This window comes from Rana temporaria, chromosome 2 (genome assembly GCF_905171775.1).
Source record: "Rana temporaria chromosome 2, aRanTem1.1, whole genome shotgun sequence".
NCBI classification, from domain to species: Eukaryota; Metazoa; Chordata; class Amphibia; order Anura; family Ranidae; genus Rana; species Rana temporaria.
In genome coordinates, this window is record NC_053490.1 from 217,136,714 (window position 1) to 217,161,661 (window position 24,948).

Genomic DNA, 24,948 nt, shown 5'->3' on the forward strand with positions numbered 1-24,948 from the left:
TTGCAAACTAAAGAACATGACGTCATGTGCCGCAGATGGGAGGGTAAGACAAGTATGAATCAAACTTTTCTTTACATGCATGTTGTGGATCTTCTGCCTACTAGTCATGTATACAGGTGAAAGTGGCCAGACAGTACTAGCAGATTTGGGTTTTACTGCATTCAATGTCCCCATCAAAGTGGATATTTATCATTCACTAGCCAATTTGTTCTTTGTCACAAAATTTGAAACAAACATCACAAGCAGGTAGTATAGACAATAAACAGGAATATAAACCCCCAACAAAGGAATTTCTCTTATTTGCACCTTTAAATTATATCTGCCTTTTGTTATATCTGTTCTAGAAGTGCAAAAAAAAAAAAAAAAAAAACCTTGATCCTGCAAGAAATCTTGTGAGCTTATAACTACTTGTACTCTCTAATGCTTTTAGTGCCGCTCTAAGCAAAAAAGGAAAAAGTGTATATAGTCCTCTATGACTAAGCCCTGTTGGGTGGGGCAAAAACGGACAACGTGGCATGTGGAGTGGTGCAAGGCCGAGGTCAACTTGTACATGTTAACCTCTTACACGGAATAGGGTTGAGTAACTTATTTTTGCGTATACTTCTACTCTCTGCCTCTTCTGACTGGTATCACTTAACATTTTTCTCAGCTCCCTGTGTCAGATCACCTCCCCCTTAGGTTATGCAGCTGTGAAGAGGGGAGGTGTTCTCCAAGTCTAAAACCCTTCCTGTCCTAAAAGGTGACAACACTGAACCTCTAAAGATCCAATAAGTGTTGTCAACCTAGGATATGACACCTCAGTCTTGCACCGAGATATGCCTAAATGCTGCAGTGCAGGAGCCATTAAAAATACATTTAGCCATACAGGAAAAAAACATGCATCAAGTCTAATTCTTGGTTTTCCAGTACATGGACAAGATGAGAATCTCCTTTCATTTGGTTAGCATTGCTTGATAAATGCAATCAGCTGCTCCAAAAGCACCAATATTAAAGCAGAGCACAAGCCAAGAATGATTCTGAGAATTCTTATCAGAAAGTGTCCCAATTGCCTGCAGGAATGGTAACGGCTCAGTTTAAGAGCAGACCTCCTTTTGGACTGTGAGGTCAGGTCTTATTTTAGGGCCTGGCTTGCAGCCAGTGATGATGCACACTTGGTGTATCCTAAGAATTCTACCGCAGAGAATAAAGTATAGACTTTACTCCTTAACACAGAAAATCACGGCATGCCGACTTTTTCTGGATTCATCATGACATACTCCCAGGATTTATTTTGGGCCAAGTCTATTTCTAGCAAAGATATGGAAGCAAGAACAGCACAGGAGACAGACTCACAAATGGCATGCCTGGCAACCCTGAACTCAAGATAGGTATCCAGAGATTGATTTGCCAGTTTTAGAATAAGCAACATGCCAAATCCTTGTATACACAGAATCCCACGCTCTTTACCCCTCCCAGCAGTCTTCTAGCAAACTTTCTGAGAAAGATCAGTAATCAGTATTCTGGTTCAAACACGGCTGATCATCTTTCTTTGTTCTGAGCATATGGGCACTGAACTACACATATGCAGCAATAAAGGTGCACCAAGGACTCAAGCCTGGTTCCACTATTCAAGCTACTGGCACAAGATATGTACATTAGCCACTAAATTTGAGAAACTTGTACTGAAAGAATGTAAAGGTTTACCAAATGGAGAGGCTGGCCTGCCACCGACGGCATCCGTCTGGAAATTATTAGTGCCCTATCTGTGTCTGGACTCAGAGCTTTTGGAGTCTGTGTACTGTGTTTTGACATTTTTTTTTTTTAGGTGAATGGGTAGGGGTCCAATGCACCCGATACCCATACACATAGGGTGGAGGGGGCAGGATCTGGGGGCAGACCCTGAATCCAATGGCCAGGGTTGTCGGGAAGAGGCCCTTGTCCCCATCAACATGTGGCAAGGTGCTTTGGGGGGGGGGGGGCAACCCCCCCCCCCCCCGGTTGGTTGAGGGCATGCGGCCTGGTATAGTTCTGGAGGGGGGCCTCGCTTGTCCCCACCCCCTTCTGCTGACCTGACAGGATGTGTGCTCGGAAAAGGGCCTGGTATGGATTTTGGGGGGGGGGGGGGGGGGAACCCATGCCTTTTTTTTTATTTGGTGTGGAATTTCCCCTAAATATTCATTCCAGACAGTGCCTGGTATTGTCGGGATAAAAGTCGAATCCCCGTTCATTGAAGTCAGATGGATGTCAGACTTCAAGTCACAGAGCAAAGTGGGATCCACAGTCGTACGACTGTCGTGTCATACCAGTGTGAACGCAGCCCAACTCTTCTAAGCTAAAAGAACGGACACGGAATCATTTATTGAATATGACGTTTGTCCGCACAGAAGTCTTTATTTTATGGGCAGTCCACACCAAAACAGACACAGAAACATGATCATTTATTTCAAGTAGGCTATAAACCTAATAACATCATGCACAAATTATAGCTTATTCAGAATGCCGCTGCGAGGCTACTCACGGGTGTTGGTCGTCGTGACCACATCACGCCATCGCTGAGAGCCCTGCATTGGCTACCCGTGAAGGAACGGGTTCTGTTTAAGACTGGATGCATGGTGCATAGGGCTACCCATGGCAAGGGGCCAGTGTACCTGCAGGAAAAATTCACCAAGTATGTGCCCAACCGTACCTTAAGGTCGGCTAATTTGGAAACTTTGGTGATTCCTAAATTTCGTAAGAAAAAATGCGGAGGGAGGACGAGTGCGGTCCAGGGAGCACAGTTTTGGAACTCCCTGCCTCTAAAATTAAGGCTTGAGAATGATCTTTTTAAGTTCAGGAAACTTTTAAAAACTGAGCTTTTCAGTCTAGCCTATGGAATTACATAGGTTTTTATAGTTCTTTGATCTGCTACTATTTTAAATTTGATCTGTTCCGCTGCCTGTGTGTGTTTTTTTTTTTGGTTGTTGCTGTATTGTTGTTCTCGGCGCATCGAGGCCTACGGGTAACTGACTGCGTTTTGTACTTTTTGTACTTTTAAGAATTTTAATAAATAAATAAATAAATAAATAAACAATGTTGTGTAATTTGTCTTTTACCCTGCCAGTTGCATCAGACAGCTGGGCTAGAAAAGTTTCATGGCAAGAGTCCCAGGTGTCCTCTCTATCACCAATTCACATCTGCACAATGCAGGAACATGTAATACATTGCACAATCTGTCAAGTGATACTGTTACATGCAACAACATGTGCGCCAAGGTTGCAACCATTTGTAAAAACATATGTTTTTTTCTGGGTAGCGGTGGATAAACCCTCTTCTCAGTTCCGAGAAATCTCCAGTCACCCTTCACCTCTGCAGGAAGGGGACAGAATTGTATCTGCTCCGGCGCCTGTCCAACTCCTGTGTCTACCCACGCTCCAACACCCAGGATCCAAAGAGCAGATCTAATGCATGGGCATGCAGGTGCCAGAGAGTACAGTACTAGATGCTGCTGCTCAATTCTGTGATGGTCAGTACCTGACCCTTGGGGAAACCAGGTTTGGCCCTAGGGGGTGTAAATGAATGTTCTATACACTGACACACACACACACACACATACACACCCCTTCCCCATTTACCTCTCTCTCCTCCTTCCTATCGTCAGCTTCCTTGCATTCTCACTGTTCTCTCTCCCATAAGGATTCTGGCACTCTATGCCGTGTTGTGCGTTACTCACTTCTACCCCTTCCACTCTATACATTATGTTGTACTTTACATTCACCAACAACTGCTGGTTTTAAAGCTGAACTCCAGGAATAGAAAATATATTCAGTAGTCACAAGGGATAGAAATACAATTTGTAAGCACCAAATGCCTTTGCAAATCCAGATATTACTTTATAAATGTAGGGGCGATACACAATTTGTGCAGAAAGCAGAGCTGTGGGGAGGGGGCCCAGCAGCAGCACCCACTATAGGCTGTCTACAGAGAACTACAGATAAGGCGATTGCCCCTGAGATATAGTGATATAAGTGATCGGTCTTCCTTACAGAGATATAATAAATAACATATAACAATTAGACTTACTGTGTCCAAAATCGCAGCAGATCGCCCGAGTTTTTCAGTAAAGTGACTCATATAAAATTGTTGCTGAAGTTGTCATTTTGCTTGTGGGCATGTGAAGGCCACAAGCACTTACGGTACTTCCTGATTACCGCTGACCAGCGTTGACCATCATGCACTGCCCGTCCCGCCCCAATCTCGCGCATGGGCAGTGTAAGCACAACACAGCGGCGTAAACATCTCGGGTTGCCATCGCAACGGGCGGCGACGTCGGAAATGCCTGCCTCGTTGTGATGGCAACGATGAAAACACAAACAGTGTTCCTGTCTTGAAGTCCTGCAATAGCCCTAGGGGAAGCACACTGCATCCTGGGAAATTACTAATTTCCCAGGAGCATTAGCGTTCTGAGGAGCCAACGTCAGGATCCTAGGTGAATCCGAAGGCAGATTTCGCAGGACCGCATAGCAACAGGCACTTCCAGGCGAGTAAAACAATTTTTTTTTTTTGGTATAATGTGCACTATAAAGAAAAAGTTTTTGGATGGAAACTCCACTTTAAAGGTTTTTTATTTTTCTTACGATTTGCTCAAAGTGATATATATTTTTGTGTGCAGAAAAGCATAGGTAATAGAAAAGTGTTTTTTTTTTTTTTGCTTTTTTTTTAATAATCCTTTGTCCTAAGGTTTATATATGTCTAAGGCATTCACCAGTGGCACAATAAAGGCGCGTTCACTAAATTTCTGACGCTCAAATGCTCCTATAGAGAGTTTGTAAAGCGTTAGTATAGGCCTAAGACAGGCGTCAATGAGCTTTCCAATGGGGCATATTACAAGCCTTAAAAATGATCCCTAAAACGCCCTATGTGTGGTTTTGTAGCGTTTGATGAGCGTTAAAACTGCTCCACAATGAAAAGTGACAGAAAAACTCATTTTTAGAGTGTCACAACTGCACCGCTGTCATAGTGTTTGCAGAACGTTTCCATAGACTTGATTGGAATGCGTTAAGGCTTCAAACGCCTCCTGACTCGACATGAAGGTTACATTTCAAAGCAAAGCCAACACTTAGTGTGAACAGCACTCAATTACATAGTGCTCCAATGCCGTCTAATAAATCATGTGCATAGGCATTTGAGGGGCGATGTTAACACCTCTCAAACTCCTGCACTTAATGCCAGTGTGAACTCAGCCCAATTAGGATTTATTGGGTACGTCTCCTGCATGTGTACAGTAGATACAGTAATTAGGCACAGGTTCTCTTAATCAAATTTAGGCCACTGCAACTGTTAGGCGCAATCTGGCCTTGCCCACCTGCAAAACTTATTTTCCAAAAGCATGCCAAGGTGGCCCAGGTCCTTTATAATCATGCCCACATTCGGTCACAAGGTTTTTCTTTTACTTGTAAAGCCGATTACTTATTAGAGGTATGGTCAATTACAGTTTGTTTAGAACAATCAAATACGGATAGTCTTCTTGTTTATTAGGATTGTCATATTTCAGGTTGTCTGTAAAAAATGTTCTTTGGTGGTCAACTTAATTTCCATTTCATAAAACTTGCTCATTCTAGGTCTAAATGGATCTTGCTTTGTGCACTGGTGTGCAGTCATGTTGGACCAGGAAAGGGCCATCCCTAAACTGTTCCCACAAAGTTGGGAGCAGGAATTTGTCCAAAATGTCTTGGCATGCTGACGCCATAAGAGTTCCCTTCACTGAAACCAAGCCCATCCCCTGAAATACAACCCCACACCATAATCCCCCCATCACCAAATGATTTGGACCAGTGCACAAAGCAAGGTCCATAAAGACATGGATGAGCGAGTTTGGAGTAGAGGAACTTGACTGGCCTTCACAGAGCCTCAACCCGATCAAACACCTTTGGGATGAATTTCATCTAACATCAGTGCCCGACGACCTCACAAATGCGCTTCTGGAAGAATGGTCAAACATTCCCATAGACAAACTCCTAAACCTCGTGGACAGCCTTCCCAGAACAGTTTAAGTTGTTATAACTGCAAAGGGTGGGCCATCTCAATAATGAACCCTACAGAGATTGGGGTGTCATTAAAGTTTGTGTAAAGGCAAAAGCCGTAGCCATCTTGGTACACCCGGCGGCAGCCCTCCTCTCCGTTTACAACCACAGAGGAGGAGGAGCCCGCGCTCGAGGGACACACGCACCGATGTCTGAGGTCTGCACTGAGGGGTTACTGTTTGAGGTCTGCACTATTGGGGGGTTACGGTCTGAAGTCTGCACTACTGGGGGGTGTCTGTACCGAGTGGGTTGGGGGGGGGGGTGACAAAAAAATTTTTTGGCACCGGGTGACACCAACCGTAGTGACGCCACTGCAGTGGGGGGGTGGATATTACAGTGGGGGGGAATGTGGATATTACAGTGGGGGGGGTGGGAGATTTTTTTTTTTTTTTTGCTCCATCACTAGCAAATATGTGCTTGCTATCCATGCTTAAGCACGTTATGGATACAGAAAGAATCCACAAGTAGATAGTGTTAAAATGTTAGCTATGCAGCCTTAGGACTAGTCAAATACAAAGTCCTCCCTGGAATGCAACATGACAAAGTTGTGGCAAAAAAAAAAAAGTGGCTTTGCAGTTATCCTATTCAAATGGGACAGCATAAATATACAAAGTACAGAGTTATCCAGAAAGATGTATTCTATGCGGCAGAAATGGAAGACCTAGATGGGCTTTGCTAATCTGAAATGTCATTGGTATCATTCACCCCTCATGTTATTCTCCATAGTAATATATACGGTGAATCAAGCAAGGGCCAACAGCTCTATTCTTCTACTGAACAAGGTCAGCAGTGGGGTAGGAGTAAATTTGGATTTTCTTGCTCCCAATTGGTGATCAGTTTTGAACAATTACATTTTTGTTAAGTACCTAGCTTAAGTTCTCTCGACACAACTGAAGTGTTACCAGTGCCAAAACAGGTTATAGTTTGTTAGGATAAAGCATGCACAAGCCGCTAATTAATTCCCAATATTTCACACATCCAGGGGAAAAACTACAAATTCCATGACATCTTAAGAAGAAAAGCATTTGCATCGTTATTCATTCCTAACCAACCACTTATTTGAGGAAGATGATGTCATTCAAGGATCAACAGTGTTTGGCTGATAGGAGCATGTTGTCAAGCAGAATATAATTCACAGGCCATGTGACTTCATTGCGGCTTTGCTCATTAATCTTGTAGTAGAAGTCTACATATGTTCTCAACTGCTCAATTCCCATGTGCCACCCTGCTTACTTATTACACAGAAAACATGCAGAAAGAAAAAAAATTATTCTTCCAAATAAGCAGCACATGGGTCTGCTAAAGGCCAAACAGGGCACAAGTTTTCCACAATCCCAAACTGAAATAGAAAAAGTGATGTTAACAATGCAGATCTTGTTCAGAGAGGTGACTTAAGGGCATAGGGAGGATGAGTTGTTCTTTTGGTATTCGTCTGACTCAATGTTTAAAAAGCTCAATTAAGGTTAAGGATAAGATCAGGACGGTAAATGGGACAAAGCTTTCTTCAGCATCACATTACTTGCACCGAGTGTCTGCAACACAAAGGGGTTGATTTACTGAAACTGGAGTGCGCAAAATCTGGTGCAGCTCTGCATAGTATCCAATCAGCTTTGAGTTTTTTTGAACAAGCTGAAGTTAGAAGCTGATTGTCTACCATGTACCGCTGCACAAGATTTTGCATTCTCCAGGTTTTGAAATCAACCCCAATGTTTTACTCAAAAGCACGATTGTAAAATGTTAAGGTGGTACCAATAAACAGAGGATATTTGAAAGTAATGTATTTATTGGCGTATAACACTCACTTTTTTACCCTGAAAATAGAGGGTAAACTATGCCTGCGTGTTATACGCAGGGGGCTGTGCAAAGTTTTTTTCCTGAAACTTCCCTCTTAAAGTTAGGGTGTGTGTTATACGCCGATAAATAAGGTAAATTGTCTGACAAGGTTTAGTCGTTGGGCACCTGTCAGGGCTGGGCTGGCAGCTTCTGTGTGCTGGCAGCTCAGCTGTCAGCCAATTGCCAGCTCCCATCTCTCCACAGTGATCCACCTGTTGATGATCCTGCTCGTCAGCTCTGTCTACTCTTAAGGGCCCTTTCACACGGGCGAATCAGTAATGATCCGCCTCCGTGTGTCCGCTTTGCTCAGCGGGGATCCTCCGTAAAATCCCTGCTGAGCCATCGGCTGACAGGGCGGTCCCCGCACACTGTGCAGGGACCGCCCTGTCTTTCTTCCGCTCTCCCCTATGGGGGATCGGATGAACACGGACTGTATGTCCGTGTTCATCCGATCCGCCGGACGGAAGAAAAATAGGATTTTCTTCCGTCCGAAAAATCGGATCATTGCGGAGGCGGGTGATTACAAGTGTCAGCGGATGGTCATCTGCTGACACCCGCAATCACATAGGGACCAATGCATGACCCATTTTCATCCGCAACGGATGGATGAAAATGTGGACATACGGTCCGCACATGTGAAAGGGGCCTAAAGCCTTCCAGTTCATTTGCTCTTTGCCTTCGCCTGTGTTAACATCACAAGAGACTTTCTCCTGCTTTCCTGTTGAAAACCTGCTTGACCGACGTTCCCTCTGGCTACAGATCCTGCTGGCTGGCTCTTGGACATTGGCTTGGCCGACTACCCGATGCGGTTACTGAACTCCGGCTATGTTTTGACTATCCTTACATTTTTATTTTTATTATTAAACAAGTGTGATTTAACTGTACTTCTGTCTCGGTCTGATTAATGGTTTCTGACGGCACCTTCAGAAAAAAACACCCTGGGCTAAGTTTGACTGCCATGAAAAGCTAAAGCTTGCAATGTTTACCTGCTCCCCTCGTCTCCTCCCCGTACTCAGACATAAAAAAAAAAAAAAAAAAAGAAGACACCCGTGACTAACAAGTCCTTGGAAAATATGGATAATTCCTGTTAGAGGCCACAATTACAAAAGTGCTGCAGGAGGTTTTTATTAGCTACAAAACAAGTGGGCACATTTATAGACCCACCAGTAAAAAGACACCTGAGAGGATGGCCAGAGTGTTTGCATATCCTAAAAGCTCTTTAACGTCTTAGGCTGGCCTTGCTATACATTATGCCTCCCTGCATTGTTCAGAAGAAACCAAAGCCTCACATAGCAGAAATTCAAGAAATGTGGTTATCAGCAATAAGCTTGGAATGCACATGGAATGTGCAGAGCTATTCAGATGGATTCTAACCACAGACAATAGACATTATAGAGATAAAAAATAAAAAATCCTATAAAGATACAGCTGTGAAAACATACCTACATATCAAGCGACTTTGTCTGTGGCTTTCTGTAACACTTCAGCAGATGGAAGCAACAGAATTTTAGTAAGCAAAAAGCCAAAGTTTTGATGGCGGGATAATGAAAACAATTTCACCAATAATGTAGCGTAGGCCTTGTAGTGGCCCGACTCCTTTTTAACCTATACCCAAAAACAAAGGGTTTAATCCTAAAGTTCACAATAGGTTTTTTTTTTTTGCAGTGTGCATGAGCCCTAATGGTTCCTTTTGTAAAGTGACCACTTTTCACCCAGTGACTGTAGTCCTATTTTAAGATCTGTAATTTGCAATAAAAAACCCTTAGGCAAAAGAAAAAAAGTCAGCTAAAGCTGAGCCGTAGAAACAAAAGCCTTAGATCAACAGATGACAACTTCACTCAAACTTACAGGAAACAGGAACCCTGGACAGAGACTTTCCTACATGTGTAAACACCTGGCAACATAAGACCTCATTTCCTCAGTGTAGCACTCAGAACAACTCAAACTGGCCAAAATAAAAAACTACTACAGTTTCTAATGGTAGAACAGTTTAGATGATATTTAAATATAACCCATTAGCCTTTACAAGGAGTCCTTGACACCTACTCTGGAAATAGCACTATTATGCATTAGGTGTGGTGAATATAAAAATTGCCGAATCGATGCATCGCTATTTAGCCTTGCTCGATTCTGCATTGATGCAAATAACAGTTGAATCACGATGTGCGCTGACGTCCGCGTGGCTCATCCCCCTTGTCACATTCATATTACCGGCTGTGAGAAGCCACGCTGTGTGCACATCTTGGTGGGAACAGGGAGGGCCAGAGCTGAAGGGTGGGTCAGCCTGCCTGTGCTGGCACTGCAGCAGATGAAAGTGGCAGCAGCCAGGCATGTGGAGCATGGAGATCCGGGGAGGAGAGAAGAGCCACCAGTACATTGGTCCCAGAAGTGTTCCCTGCCAGAAGGTGGCGGACGACGAGGCTAGCCCAGAGGAGAGCTGCAGAGCCAGGTGAGGGGGCCGCGGGGCGGACACTTTGGCAGTGGCGTAGCGTGGGGGGGAAGCTGTTGGATCCTGCTGCCTTTGCTCAGGCGACAGTGGCCGATGAGTGCACAGTACACCTTCTCCCAGGAGAAAATCTCTGCCCTGGCTTGGAAACATGCAGGTAACTTTGTCCCGCGTACCCCCACCCCGACTGGCCACTCTGCAGCCTGGTCACATACTTGTGGTATCCACTTAGGAAAGGGGGAGAGTGGCCCTGGGTGGCCATTTCGAGAAAAAGAAGGCGAAAGCCCCTGGGTGGCCATTTGGAGAAGGCAAAGGCCCCTGGGTGTTTGGGGGAGGGCACATGGGTACATTTGGATCAGATCTGTAGAATGTTCAGAACAACTCTTTGACCATTCCCCTTTACAACAGTACTTCTGCTCAGACACATTTGTAGGATGCCTGGTGTGAACAGCTCTCAAGGTCATTTCACAGCAGCTCTATGGGGCCAAGGTTTGTACTCTGACTGGGACACTCCAAAAAGGCACATTTTCTTTTCCAAAGCCAGTCTGTGGTGGACTTACTTTGATGCTTATAGTTATTGCCCTGCTGCATCATCACAACGTTATCTGACAGACAGCCACCCTGATATTATGTTGGATATTTTGGTGAACTTGATGAGGTGAAGAGGTCCATGCCCTGAGGCAGTGCAGCAAGTCCAAATCATTATGTTCCCCACCATACTTCACCACTGGGATGGTGCATTGATGTTGGCAAGCTGTGCCCTTTATAGTGCAGAGTGTTCTTCCCCAACAATTCAACTTCCGTTTCATCAGTCCACAAACATTTTCCCAGTAGCACTGGGGACTTTCCCCATGTGCTCTTTGGCAAGCTTCAGGGCATGCAGCAATATTTTTTTTTGGGGGGGGGGGGGGGGGTGTGAGCAGTTCCGGTAAGGTTTTCAAGCCTTTAGCTGTTCTTCCTGGGTTCTTCTTTACCTTATGGTGGATTCTGCATTGTGCCTTGGGAGGAGTCTTGGCTGGTCGCCTACTTCTACAAAGAGTAGCCACAGAACTCAACAGTCTCCATTTATAGACAAATTTGTCAACTGATTGATGCCTACTGCAGCAAGTCAGTTAATTTCAAGGGGTTCACATTTTTCTTGCAACTGTAAAATGAGACAACAGTTATCTTAACTGGTCATTGTAGGACAGATTGGGTAACAATCCCAAAACACACAGAAAACGTTCTAATGCTGGCAAAACAGAATACGGCAATTTAAGCAAATAAGACTCCCTCTCCCCCAAGATAACAATGCTAAAACAATCTTTTAAATAAACCTACCAGAGGAAAAAAAAAAAACAAGATTGACTACATTTTAGATGTGTTGAACATAAATATCAAGTACAAATTTTTAGGATTTGCAACAATTTTTATACACAGCCCCCCCCCCCCCCCCCCCCCCCATTTTCAGGGGCTCAAATGTAAATGGACAAATGAATTTGACCATAAATAAAATGGTAATTTTTTTATATTTTGTTGAGAATCCTTTACTGGCAATGACTGCCTGAAGTCTGGAACCCATGGACATTACCAAAGACTGGATTTCCTAGTATCTGATGCTTTGTCAGGCTCGAACTGCAACGGTCTTTATTTGTTGTGTTTGTGGCTCTTTCTGCCTTTACTTTTGCCTTCAGCAAGTGAAATGCATGCTCAATTGGGTCGAGATCAGGTGATTGACTCAGCCATTGCAGAATTTTCAACTTTTTTCCTTCAAAAGCTCCTGGGTTGCTTTTGCAGTGCGTTTTGGATCATTATCCAACTGTAATGTGAAGCGCCATCCAATCCACTTTGCTGCATTTGGCTGAATCTGGGCTGACAGTATATCTCTAAACACTGCAGAATTCATCTGGCTGCTTCTGTCACATAAAACACCAATGACCCAGTGCCACTGGAATCCATGCACACCCATGCCATCACACTGCATACACCATGTTTTACAGATGACGTTGTGTGCTTTGGATCAGGAGCAGTTCTAAGCCTTCGCCACACTTTTTTCTTCCCATGATTCTGGTACAGATTAATCTTAGTTTCATCTGTTTAAATAATGCTTTTCCAGAACTGGTCTGGCTTTTTAGATGTTTTTTGGCAAAGCCTAATTTGGCTTTTGCCATTCTTCAAGGTGCAAACCATTTATAAGCCTGTAGTGAACTCTGTATTTTCTCACGTGAAGTCTTCTCTCGATTGTAGACTTTGACAATGATACGCCCACCTCCTGGAGACTGTCCTTTACTTGTCTGGATGTTGTGAATGGGTTTTCCTTTACCATAGAGAGGATCCTGCGATCATCCACCACTGTTGTCTTCTGTGGATGTCCAGGCCTTTTTATGTTGCAGAGTTCAGCGGTGCGTTGTTCCTTCCTCAGAATGTACCAAACTGTTGATTTGGATACTCCTAATGTTGCTGCCATCTCTGATGAATTTGTTTAATTTTTGAAGCCTTACAATGGCCTGTTTCACTTGCATGGACAGCTCCTTTGAACACATGATGTAGCTTCACAGCAATAGATTCTAAATGCAAATACCACATTTAAAATCAACTCCAGACCTTTTATGTGCTTAATTGATGAAGGAAAAAAAAGGAGTAGCCCACACTTGGCCATGAAACAGATGCTGATTCAAATTGTCCAATTACTTTTGGTCCCTTGAAAAAGGGGAATGGTTAGTCTTAAGAGCTGCAGTTCCCTAAACCCCTCCGATTTGAATGTACATACCCTAAAATTAAACCTGAGTGTGCACTTTCAGCCCATATCCATTATAGAACTACAGCTTGAATATGTTTTGGTAACAACCTGGAAAAAAAAAAAACTAAAATGGTGTCCAAACATATATACCTAGATGTATAGTTACAGCTCTTGTAAAAGGGTTAAAGAAAAACTCAGTTCCAGTATGGAAACATTAAAAGCAGATCTTAATGGGAGTGCTGTCACCTAAAACAAGCATTACTCGATGCTTGTTGAAAGTCTGCTATAGGCTTGTGTAAATTGACTGCACTCAAGTACTGTGTATAACATCGTGCTGGAGCTGAATAGTGCTTTAAGAGCAAAAGTCCTCAAATACTTACCTCCACTACAGCAGTGCAACATCTGAGAGCTCCCTTGCTGGCACAAACATCTTCTCCCTAACTTCCTTTAGGTGTGGGATCTTTGGCGGTCTTTACTGGCACGTGCACAGAAGTTAATTAATTCCAGCAAAATCTGGAATTGCCCATTGAGCTGCGCAAATGTAGCTCCATGTATACAAGATTGCAACGGTAAATGAATGAAAACTTTACTGCTCAAGAGACCGATCATGGTAATTTGTTAATAAAAAACCTTCCTTCTTACAAATTTTATTTTTAGTACTCTACTCACCCCCTACTGAATTTTTACATGGCATTGGTGATCCAAGCACTGGAGTTACCTATTGTAATTGATACTTTGCACAACTTATTCCTATGAAAAGCATAATATTTTATATATGTCAGACTACACCAATCCTTTAAAGTGGTTGTAAACCCTTACAGACCACTTATACCTACAGGTAAGCCTAGATTAAGGCTCATCTGTAGGTGCAACAAATATCTCCTAAACCTACACAGTTTAGGAGATATTTGCAAAAAATGACAGCACCGCTGTCTACGGTAGACAACGGCACAGGTACACTGAGCATGTCGTTTTGTGAATGGGGTCATGCCGTTAAAAGGTGGCTCCCGCACGCATGACGTCCTGCGACTCCGGCCAGTCACAGAGCCCTCCCCTTAGTTCGCGCCCCCCAGGAAGAAGAGGGGTGAAGATGGATGCTCGCTACTAGCGAGGAAGACGGGGACATCGCGGGCTTCTCCTGCAGGTAAGTGACACATAATGGGCTACTATGCAATGCATAGTAGCCCATTATGCTTTACCTTTGCAGGGAAACAAAGAGGAAGTAAACCCATCAGGGTTTACTTCCTCTTTAAACCAGAGAAAGCAAACAAGCCAAGACAAGTTACATTTATAGTTTGTTTTTTTACCTGCAATTTGTATGCCTAAATTAAAATTCTATAAACAAACAGAGTGCCTACTGCATTTTGACAGCGGCAGATCTGTGGCAAAAACAGGTTTCCATACGCCGTTGTTTAGCAGGAGATATAACGGACTGCAAGCTTTGATATAAGGATGTTGGGGAAATGGGCAAAACAAGCAGCATGCTCATAACTTAAAGGGTCAATAAAGGAAAAAAAAATTTAGCTGAATATGACCGTTTACAGCAGGGATAAGCAATTAGCGGACCTCCAGCTGTTGCAAAACTACAAGTCCCATCATGCCTCTGGGTGTCATGCTTGTGGCTGTCAGTCTTGCTATGCCTGATGGGACTTGTAGTTCTGCAACAGCTGGAGGTCCGCTAATTGCATATCCCTGGTTTACAGGGTATAGAGACATAATAGTTAACCGATTCCCTTTAAAAAAAAAAAAGATTAAAAATAGATAAAAAACAATCATATAATGTGCCTGCGGTTTAGTTTCCTTTTTGCTGTTGTTTCCTGGTTCTCATATGTACAGAGACAAAGAGCCAATAGGGCAGTGATGCTTTGTAAAACGAAACAGGATTGGTGCTGACACACAGTAATCACACCTCCTTGATTAGTCACCACAGAGAAAAATCTCCCAGTACTGTGGTGATCAGGAAACAGACAACCAGGAAGTGTCCAGAACAGAGAGGAATTACAGCAACATCAAAGCAAAAAACTAACAATGAGGACATGAAACCAGGACTGCAGTAAGGTAAAGGAAGCCATTTAGCTAAAAAAAAAAAAATATCCTTTAGTGACCCTTTAACCAATTATATAATAAAATAAATAAAAAGTTAAAATAGTGATGCCAGTTTAAACACTAGGGGAGTAGTTACACATGCCCTCTGTGGTCGTCATTGGCCGGGTTGGGGTGATAGTCCTTGAGAAAACATGCATTTTCTCAACTACAAACCGTAAGGATTATATACCTAAAAAGTAGCACAGAAGTACAAATCCAATGCATGTAGATGATGCCCAGGCTAAATGTGGTTCTAAAGGCAACATATTTTTTACCCCAATGCATTTCCTAGCTTAAAATAAAAAAAAAATTATATGTCCCAGTGCTTATATCACCCCCTCTTCTGCCTAAATGCTTATCAGAGTCCCATCTTGATCCAGTGCTGTGCCCAAGGGGCTGAGCCATGCTGTGTGCATCAATACTCACACAAACCAGCTGGGGAGCAAGCCCACAGGTACCCCCCCCCCCCATAGTAAGTGGCTTTACAATCACTTTAGAAATAAAGGGGTTAGAAACTCTCTGGATCGTACTGCTGTCAGACTTTTCTTGGAAGATTTTTGCTTGAAAATCAGTGACTTTGAAAAGGTGCCTGCATTACTTTAATCCAGAGTGTAAAGTTGGATCAAAGCTGAACTTAAAAGTTGCACTCTAAATCGCACAGCGTTGAAGTCGCACAAGTGTATACGTAGCCCAAGGCTAGAGTGCGACTTTGATCCAGAGAGTGTAAAGTCAGATCAAAGTTGCATCAAAGCATTGCAGGTACCTTTTCAAAGTCGCATAGATGGGAATGGGTGCCATTGAAATAAATGGGCCGTGACTTGCCATGTGACTTTATGTGTCACAAGTCGCATGACAAATCATAGTAGTGGAGCCTGAAGCTTCGGATTTTCCCGATGGGAATTGTGTGTCGACAGACTGTTGGCCGAAAATCCCACCATTTGTACGCGTCATCGGATAATTGTCAGATTTTCCACAGACATGTTGGATAGCACGCTTTAAAATTTGTCGCGCAGAAAAGGTCTGTTGTCAGATTTTCCAATCGTGTGTACACAAGTCTGTCAGACAAAAGTCCAAAGTACAAACACGCATGCTCGGAATCAATGCACACCAAACACAACATTAGCAGAAGGTGCCCAAAGGGTGGCGCTCAAGAGCTTAAAAACCACGTAGCAAGTCTAGTACATCATTACGTTTGTTTGTTGGCTGACAATTGCGTGGCGTTTGAATGAAAGACAAAATCCAGGCACACGCCCTTTGGACAAATGTCCGACGCTTTGTCTGCGGAAAATCCCATCGTGTGTATGAGCCTTTAGTCTACGTTTCCACTATTGCGACCCGAAAGTTGCACGATTTAGAGTGATCCAACTTTACACTCATGACCAAAGTCACATCAAAACATTGCAGGAACCTTTTCAAAAATCACTGATTTTCAAAGTCGTGTAGATGGAAACAGGTGCCATTGAAATCAATGGGCTGCAACTTGTCATGCAACTTTATGTGTCCAAAGTTGCGTGACAACTCACACTAGTGGAAACAGAGCCTTAGTGTGGTTGCCTGTACTATGGTCATTGTAGACTGAACTGAAACCCCAGAGCACTTCCAGCTACACGGACAGTTTTGAAGTCATGTGACAGCACTGAATACTACAAAATAAATAAAAAGGTAAAAAAACTGTTTTCATTTGAGATTTGAGACATAAGGCTGAACTTCGCTCACAATGATTGCAGGGGAGAATTTAAGTGTTAGGGTGGACTTCCACTTTAAATACCACCAAAAGAAAACTCCATTTGTGTAAAAAAAAAAAAAAAAAAAACTTTTTTCGTTTGGTCACAGTGTTGCATGACTGCACAATTGTCATTCAAATCAACAGCACTAAAAGCTGAAAAACAATTTGCCTGAGCAGGAAGGGGGTAAAAGTGCCTAGTAGGCAAGTGGTTAAAAAAAAAAAAGTTCCCACCCTTCAAGAAAGTCCCAAATTTTAAGTGCTCATCAAAACCGGACTAGAGGGGGACATTGCGTAATTGAGACACTAGCTCTCCTCTCGCTTTGTTTTACCTATGGGATAGGAAGTGAAGGGAAATCTCCCCAACTGGACACACAAAAAAGGACAAATTATAAAAAATAAAGTCTGCCTTTGGTTCCAATGTGTATTCCAAGGAGAGTGAATTATCTCATTACAAAAATGCACTGATACTTCTATATTTGGCAATTAACAAATACAATAAAAACAAGAGAGACAATTTTCAAAGCATGCTATGAAACTCTGCACTGTTTTTAGGCTGCTTTCACACTGGGGCGCGGACGACGTCAGCGGTAAAGCACCGCTATTTTTAGCAACGCTTTACCGTAATTTTTGGAGGTATTCGTCTGCTAGCGGGGAGCTTTTAACCCATGAAAGAGGGTTAAAGCCACCCGCAAATTGGCACTTTGCTGGCGATTCGGCCGCGGTGCCAATTCATTTCAATGGGCAAGAGTGGTGCTCCAAAAATGCTGCTTGCAGGACATTTTTTAACATCCTGCCAGCGCACCCTCAGGCTTTCACACTGGAGTGAATGGAGCCGCTCTTTCAGGGTGCTTTGCAGGCGCTATTTTTAGCGTTATATCGCCTGCAAAGTGCCTCGTGTATAAGGGGTCTTAAGAATCTTCAACACCAAAATGGGACAGAACATGGAATACACATGATGGCGAAGTCGACACCACTTACCTCTGTAACATCCATGACCTTGATGGCTGCAAGTTGGCCTGTTTTGACATGTCGACCCTGAAAATTGTAGAAAGAGAAAAGATTAGTGTTGTATTCTTATATAGCCAATGCATGTCGTATAAAAATATATTCTGCACAACAGAGTTAACTGCTATACAGCATATTCCATGTAGACCAGAAAAACAAAAAACACAAACTGGGAAAATTACAGCCAAGTACTACAAAATATCTGTTAAGGTCTGCATGGGGTTGCATTACTTTAGTTGCCCTTTGCAATTAAAATATAAAATTGAGAGTGCGCAAACACCACTTACTATGAAAAAGAGCAAGCATTACACTAAACTCTCGCCAAGTGTAAAATGCACAGCTGAAATACATACATGTAAACCGTTTTGCAATTTCACATACCCCTGCTCACCTAACTTTTTCCAGCAATACGTAAAATTGACCTATAGCCAAACAAACCTGACCACCCTGTTTTTTGCAATTAAAAAGGCGAACTAAAAATAAATAAATATAAAACTGGTGAAAGTTGTACTGAGCATTGGTGCAGACCCTCGACCACTGCCATACTGAAGGGGGGTGGGGAGGGAAAAATAAAAAAAGTCATTATGGTTAGAGTTGCACGGGTACTTGTACAAATACTTTGATACATGAAACGGATACCTTTGCAGTGCAGTTTGAGCCCATACTAAATTATTTGGCTTAAATCACACTGCAATGAATCGTATGCGATTTGAACAGGAATGTGGTGCGATCCCTGCAACACAACTCTTCGGCGAGGGGGCTGTGCCTTGGCATCCCAGGTATAAAATAAAATGGGCTTGCCTGAATAAAAGTAGGGGTAGACTGTACAAGCTGCTGTTGCAGATTTCCCAGAATTCCTAAAAATAAATCTTTAAAATGGAGCCCAGCCAGCAATAAAAACCTGACAGGGGTTCCAATTCATATATCTCTATCTCTCCAGCATTTGATGATGGTGGTGGTGTCCTCTGCCACAGTTCCTTCATCTGACCCCTGATGTAGACTGCAGCCCTGGCTGCCAGAGAGCCAAGCATAGTAAATTGGGTCTTCGATTGCAGGGAGATGCCCTGTTCAATTCTTTTGATACCCGTTATGGGGTTCTCCTTAATTCAACCTGGTAAATTACAGATATTAGGGTTTATGAGTGCTCCACTCTTATCATATCTCTTTCTAAAGGTCTCCCTCTAAAAATGCCTCCCTTTAAAATCAAATATAAAATGTGTCCCCACTTGGGCGGTGAGCTTCCGCTGTGGTGAAAAAAAATCCTGCTTGCAGCATGCTCGGGGAGCTATAATAAAAATAAAAAAAAACACAACCACACCAACAACCACCACCACCACCACCCACAATTAAATGAAAGGGAACGGCCCTAAAAACTGCCCTGCTAATCATTTTTGGTGCAGTTTTTGAGTCGCATGTGCTTTAAAAAACAAACCAACCAACAACAACACACATTGCAAACGCTGCAATTACGCAGCAAATGAAAAAAAAAAAAATCTATTAAGGCATAGGCGTTTTACTGGCAGTTTTGGAACCAACCAATGTGAAAATGCCCCAACTGCTGTGTCCAGTAGTGGCCGGCTACAGAAGGCATTGTTAATACTCTTTCACAATTGACCGACACAACCAACACACTAGAAAGACTCCAACGCTCACGCACTGGCTGATACAGAGTCAACGAGACACTAGATCTCAGAGTGTATAAGGCCCAATACCATCTGTTTAGATACAGTTGTTAATATAGTTTAGCTTCTTACACAAAGCTCTGAAAGTGTGTATTGATACTACCAATGCCAGAAGATGAATCACAATCTGTGGCCAACTGCCTCATGTTCATGACAGCCAACAAGGAGCCAGGGGCGGACTGACCATTGAGTCACTCGGGCACTGCCCGAGGGCCCCATGCCACTAGGGGGCCCCATCAGGGTTGCTAGGCTCAGTAAAACCAGGGACAGTATGTAAAAATCTGTGTTTTTTTTACATCTGTCCCTGATATGTCCGAAACTGACATGATTATGATGTGAAAATCCAGAGATTTTAGCTGCCCCGCCTCTGCACTGCCTCCTGGCGTGGTGGCCATCTGTAAGTCCGGGGGCCCAATAATCTTCTATTGCCCGGGGGCCCCATGAGTTGTCAGTCCGCCCCTGCAAGGAGCACATCACCAAGTCAACCAAAGAAAGTACTTTACTCTGTGCGTACCCTGGTAGCTTTCTACACTCCAAAAGACATGCTGGTAGGTTAATTGGCTCCTAATTAAACTGGCACTATTTTGTGTATGTGCAGTATATATAAAAAGTCTATACACCCCAGTTAAAAAGTATGAGACAAGGAAAAAATTTCAGAACTTTTTCAACCATATATATATAGTTGCATAAGTGTGCACACCCTTAAACTAATACTTTTATTACAGCACTTAGTCTTTTTGGTTATGAGTCTATCAGCATGGCACATATTTGCCCACTCTTTACAAAAACACTCCAAATCTGTCAGATTGCGAGGGCATCTCCTGTGCACAGCCCTCTTCAGATTACCCCACAGATTCTCAACTGGATTCAGGTCTGGGCTCTGGCTGGGTCATTCTAAAACTGTAATCTTCTTCACTTGATGATTGTCTTCACTGTGTTCCATGTTATATCCAGTGCCTTGGAAACTCTTCTGTACCCTTCTACTGACTGGTACCTTCTAACAATGAGATCCCTCTGATGCTTTGGAAGCTCTCCGCGCACCGCGGCATTTTCTGTAGAATGCGACTAAGAAAATGTCAGGAAAGACCTACTAGAACAGCTGAACTTTATTTGCCATTAATCAGAGGCACTCTAAAAAATGATGGCAGTTGTGTACCAACTCCTATTTAACATGAGTTAAAATGTGATTGCTTAATTCTGAACACAGCTATAGTCCCAGTTTTAAGAGGGTGTGCACACTTATGCAACCACATTATTTAAGTTTTTTTTATTTTTACTCCCCCTCCCCCCCCCCCCCCCTAAAAGATTTCAGTTTCTTTTTCAATTGACTTGTACAGTTTATAGGCCACATTAAAAGCGGAGGTTCACACAAAAAGTGAACCTCCACTTTTTGGATCCCCCCCCCTCTGGTGATACATTTTTCACCTTTCAGGGGGAGGGGGGTGCAGATACCTGTCAGACGGGTATTTGCACCACTTCCAGGTCTGATGCCGTGATCCTCGCGCATGCGCAGTAGGGAATTGGGCAGTGAAGCCGCCAGGCTTCACTGCCCGATTCCCTCACCGAGGATAGCGACGGAAGCAGCCGAGGACCGAGCGATTGCTCAGCCTCGACTGCTGACATCGTGGGCGTGCTGGACAGGTAAGTGTCCATTTTTCAAAAGTCAGCAGCTGCCGTATTTGAAGCTGCCGACTTAAAAAAAAAAAAAAATCGACGGAACCTCCGCTTTAAAAAAGGTGGGGAAAGTTCTGAGTTTATCTTTGTCCAATTTTTTTTTTTTTAAATGTCAGGTTCCTGTGATGTAACAGGGGTGTGTAGACTTTTTTATAGCCACTGTATAGGAAATTGAGGCCTTCTTTGATTGTAAGCTCCATGTGAATGAATACTATGAAAAGCGCCAAGTAAATTGAAGGTACTATATAAAAACTGATAAAGAAAAGAGTGAATTGCACTCCATGTGTTTTTTAGATCTGCAAGTTTTCCAGCAACATACAAGACCCCACAGAGGCCAATCTACAACCAAACGAAAAAAAAAAAAAAATACATTATCACTAAATATAACAGTTATTTAAATGCTAAAAACATACTCCTGCTGTCTGCCTGAAAAAGACAAACAATGGACTCTGAAGAAATCTGGGAAAGTATTAGGAATTCTCATGGCTAGCCTTCATGTTTTCCTCTGTACACATAATGACAATCTGATGCTCTGTGTCCACGGCTCTAAATAAATGTTTTCCCACTGGAAAAGTGGTTTTGGTTTTTAAAGCAGTCATGCGTGTTCTCCAGAGTTGAAGGCTGTGCCACGCAGGAGACTTCCCCTCTTCCCAGCACAGAATAAGCCAAGTGCAATACAGTGGGGACACTAGTTTCTAGGTGAGGGAAGAGCCGGGGCGGACCACAGCTGTGCTATTCTCAGTACACATGCTCAGTACAGCCAGATGATCTCATCTACACATCTCCTCCATTGTCAGCTTCCCATAGCATGGCTCAGCCCACAAAGCACAGATATGCAGCACACATCACCCTTTAACTCCTTCAAGCTGTCTCTCTAGTATTTCAAGATGACGCATTTAACCCATTAACACCACCTTAAAACACCAGCGCAATTTTAAAAAACGCAGATCAGTGCAATTTGCACCTTCTATTTCACTGCGGCTTGCAACTTCATTTAACAGAAGTCTATGCAAATTACAGCGCAGGAACCTTTTTCATACCACAGCGGCACGAGTCAGCAATATGAACGGTTCCATTGCCAGCAATGGAATGCAACTTGTCATGCAATTTGGAACAGTCTAATGGCATGCCAAATCGCAGCAGTGTGAACCAGGGCTTAAAGTGTATGTTACCTTAAATATTGAGGAAGGTTGAACAATCACAGCCTGCCTCCTGCACACAGACACACCTCCCAATCACAGCTGTAACCCCGCACCTCACCAACATTGACAGACGCATGGTCACATTGACAGGAATTTTTAACTTTGTAAAAGAGGTAAGAAAGATACATTTCTGAAACTAAGAAAAATCAGTTATGGTGCCTATAAAGTTGTAACTAGATTGGTATTTGTAACACTCATGATATATGATGATATATTTTAAAAGTGGGTATTACATTGTGTGCATTAAAATACATCAAAGTATTTTTTCCTGTGAAAATATCGTGTGGCATAAAAAGAAATTGCAAAACCCACCATTTTATTCTCTGGGACCTCTGCTAAAAAAAAAAACCTATGTAACTAGAAAATGCATTTCCTGCAGAAAATGCGTGGGAATGCTGAATAGCTGAATTGCTAAAGCCAACCGGATGAATAGCTTAAATCCGTAAGAAAAAGTTGAAGTGAGAATCAGCATTCCCACTAATTAACATCTTTTTAAAAGTAATTACCTTTTTCAGGAGCTGCCCCATAACATTTCTACCATCAAAACTGCTCCCATCAAAATGCCTCCATCATATTACTACCAACAAACTGCCCCATCAAAAAACTTCCCCCATCCGATTGCCCCATCAAAAAGGGCCCCCTATCCTATTGCCCCATCAAAAAGGGCCCCCTATCCTATTGCCCCATCAAAAAGGGCCCCCTATCCTATTGCCCCATCAAAAAGTGCCCCCTATCCTATTGCCCCATCAAAAAGTGCCCCCTATCCTATTGCCCCATCAAAAAGTGCCCCCTATCCTATTGCCCCATCAAAAAGTGCCCCCTATCCTATTGCCCCATCAAAAAGTGCCCCATGCTCTCATTGACTTCAATGTTTAAAAAAGTGTTAAAAAGCGCAATATTTTAAAAAGTATAAATAGTAGAAAAAAGTTTAAGTCATCTCATCATTAGCTGAACATTTTAAAAGTTGAATGGTTTTAATAGCTGAAAGTATACAGAGGTTACACAGAGCCAAAAAACGTACGGAATATTTAAATTTAAGATACGTGATTACATGCCAACAAAATGAAAATTCTATTTGTGGGGAAAAAGATAAAAATTGTATTTGGGTACAGCATTGTATGACTGGGCAATTGTCATTCAAAGAGTGAGAAAGCTAAAAATTGGTCTGAACAGGAGGGGGGGGGGGGGGTTTAGTGCCCAGTAAGCAAGTGGTTTAGAAAAATCGTCTGTTATTTTTGAGTCATCAAGTGATTTCAAAAACAACTCATGACGACTCTAAAAAAAATTGTCAGTTATATATATATATATTTTTTTTTTTTTTAAGGAAAAAGCCTGACAGGTTCTAATAATCCCTCTCCACTCCAACACTAAAAATAAACAGGATTTCCTTGATTTATAATGTAACAAATGGGGGGGGGGGGGGAACTGTCGGTTTGGCAGTTAAACGGTTATAAATATAAAATATATATATGATTTCGTAGTGAAAGGGTTAAAAATAAATAATTGGGGTGTAGTAACAAGAAAATAAAAGAATATATGTTAGAATAGAGACCTTTATTTCAGCCATGGGACTGAAAGGGTTAAATCTCATTCACAACAACAACTTCTTAAAGTGGTGGTTCACCCTAAATAACAAGTTTCTACCATAAAATCCAGCATACTAGCGTGAGCTACAGTATGCCTTTATTTTTTTTGCGCCGTACTCACAGTTTAATCCCGTAGTTACGTTTCAGACTCCCCGCGGGGAATGGGCGTTCCTATGCAGAGGGGAACATGATTGACGGCCGGCTATGGCGCGTCACGCTTCCCGAAAATAGCCGGAGTAGGACTCGGCTCTTCACGGCGCCTGCGCACAGACTAGGAGCTGACTGCGCAGGCGCCGTGAAGAGCCAAGTCCTATTTTGGCTATTTATACGTCCCTGCCTTTCCCGGGGTCGGGGGTCCGGTCGGGACCCCCCCCCCCCCGGTACATGCGGCGGGAGTCTTACCTCCGGGAGCGATCTGTGATGAGGGGGCGGCTGTTCGTTTTTGTCGGCCCCCTCGTGATCGCTCTCAGCCAATCCGGCAACCCCCCGCTGTGTGACTTCCTCTGCCTGTGTAATGTAAACACTGGCAGAGGAAGTGATGTCAGCTCTCCTCTCGGCTGTATTTTCAATCCGACGAGACGAGAGAAGACATCACAGTAAGTGGCACCAACACTACACTGACACCACACACATAGGCACACTTAACCCCTTCCGATCACCCCCCCCCAGCCCCCTGTCACAGTGTCACTGATTGCAGTGATCATATATTTACTGATCACTGCATTTAGTGACAGTTAGTGTGACAGTTAGTGTGACAGTTAGTGTGACAGTTAGTGTGACAGTTAGTGTGACAGTTAGTGTGACAGTTAGTGTGACAGTTAGTGTGACAGTTAGTGTGACAGTTAGTGTGACAGTTAGTGTGACAGTTAGTGTGACAGTTAGTGTGACAGTTAGTGTGACAGTTAGTGTGACAGTTAGTGTGACAGTTAGTGTGACAGTTAGTGTGACAGTT

The 24,948-nt window shown here is 43.1% G+C and overlaps 1 protein-coding gene across 13 annotated transcripts in view; it reads right to left on the reverse strand.

Annotated features, from left to right (window-relative positions):
* Positions 1–24,948, reverse strand: part of MAP4K4 (mitogen-activated protein kinase kinase kinase kinase 4) — a 219,556-nt gene that overhangs the window by 100,824 nt on the left and 93,784 nt on the right. For all 13 annotated transcript variants that reach the window (XM_040336420.1, XM_040336422.1, XM_040336417.1 and 10 more), the window contains exon 3: positions 17,826–17,882. In XM_040336420.1, the coding sequence (XP_040192354.1) occupies positions 17,826–17,882 (57 nt within the window). The remainder of the gene's footprint in view (positions 1–17,825; positions 17,883–24,948) is intronic.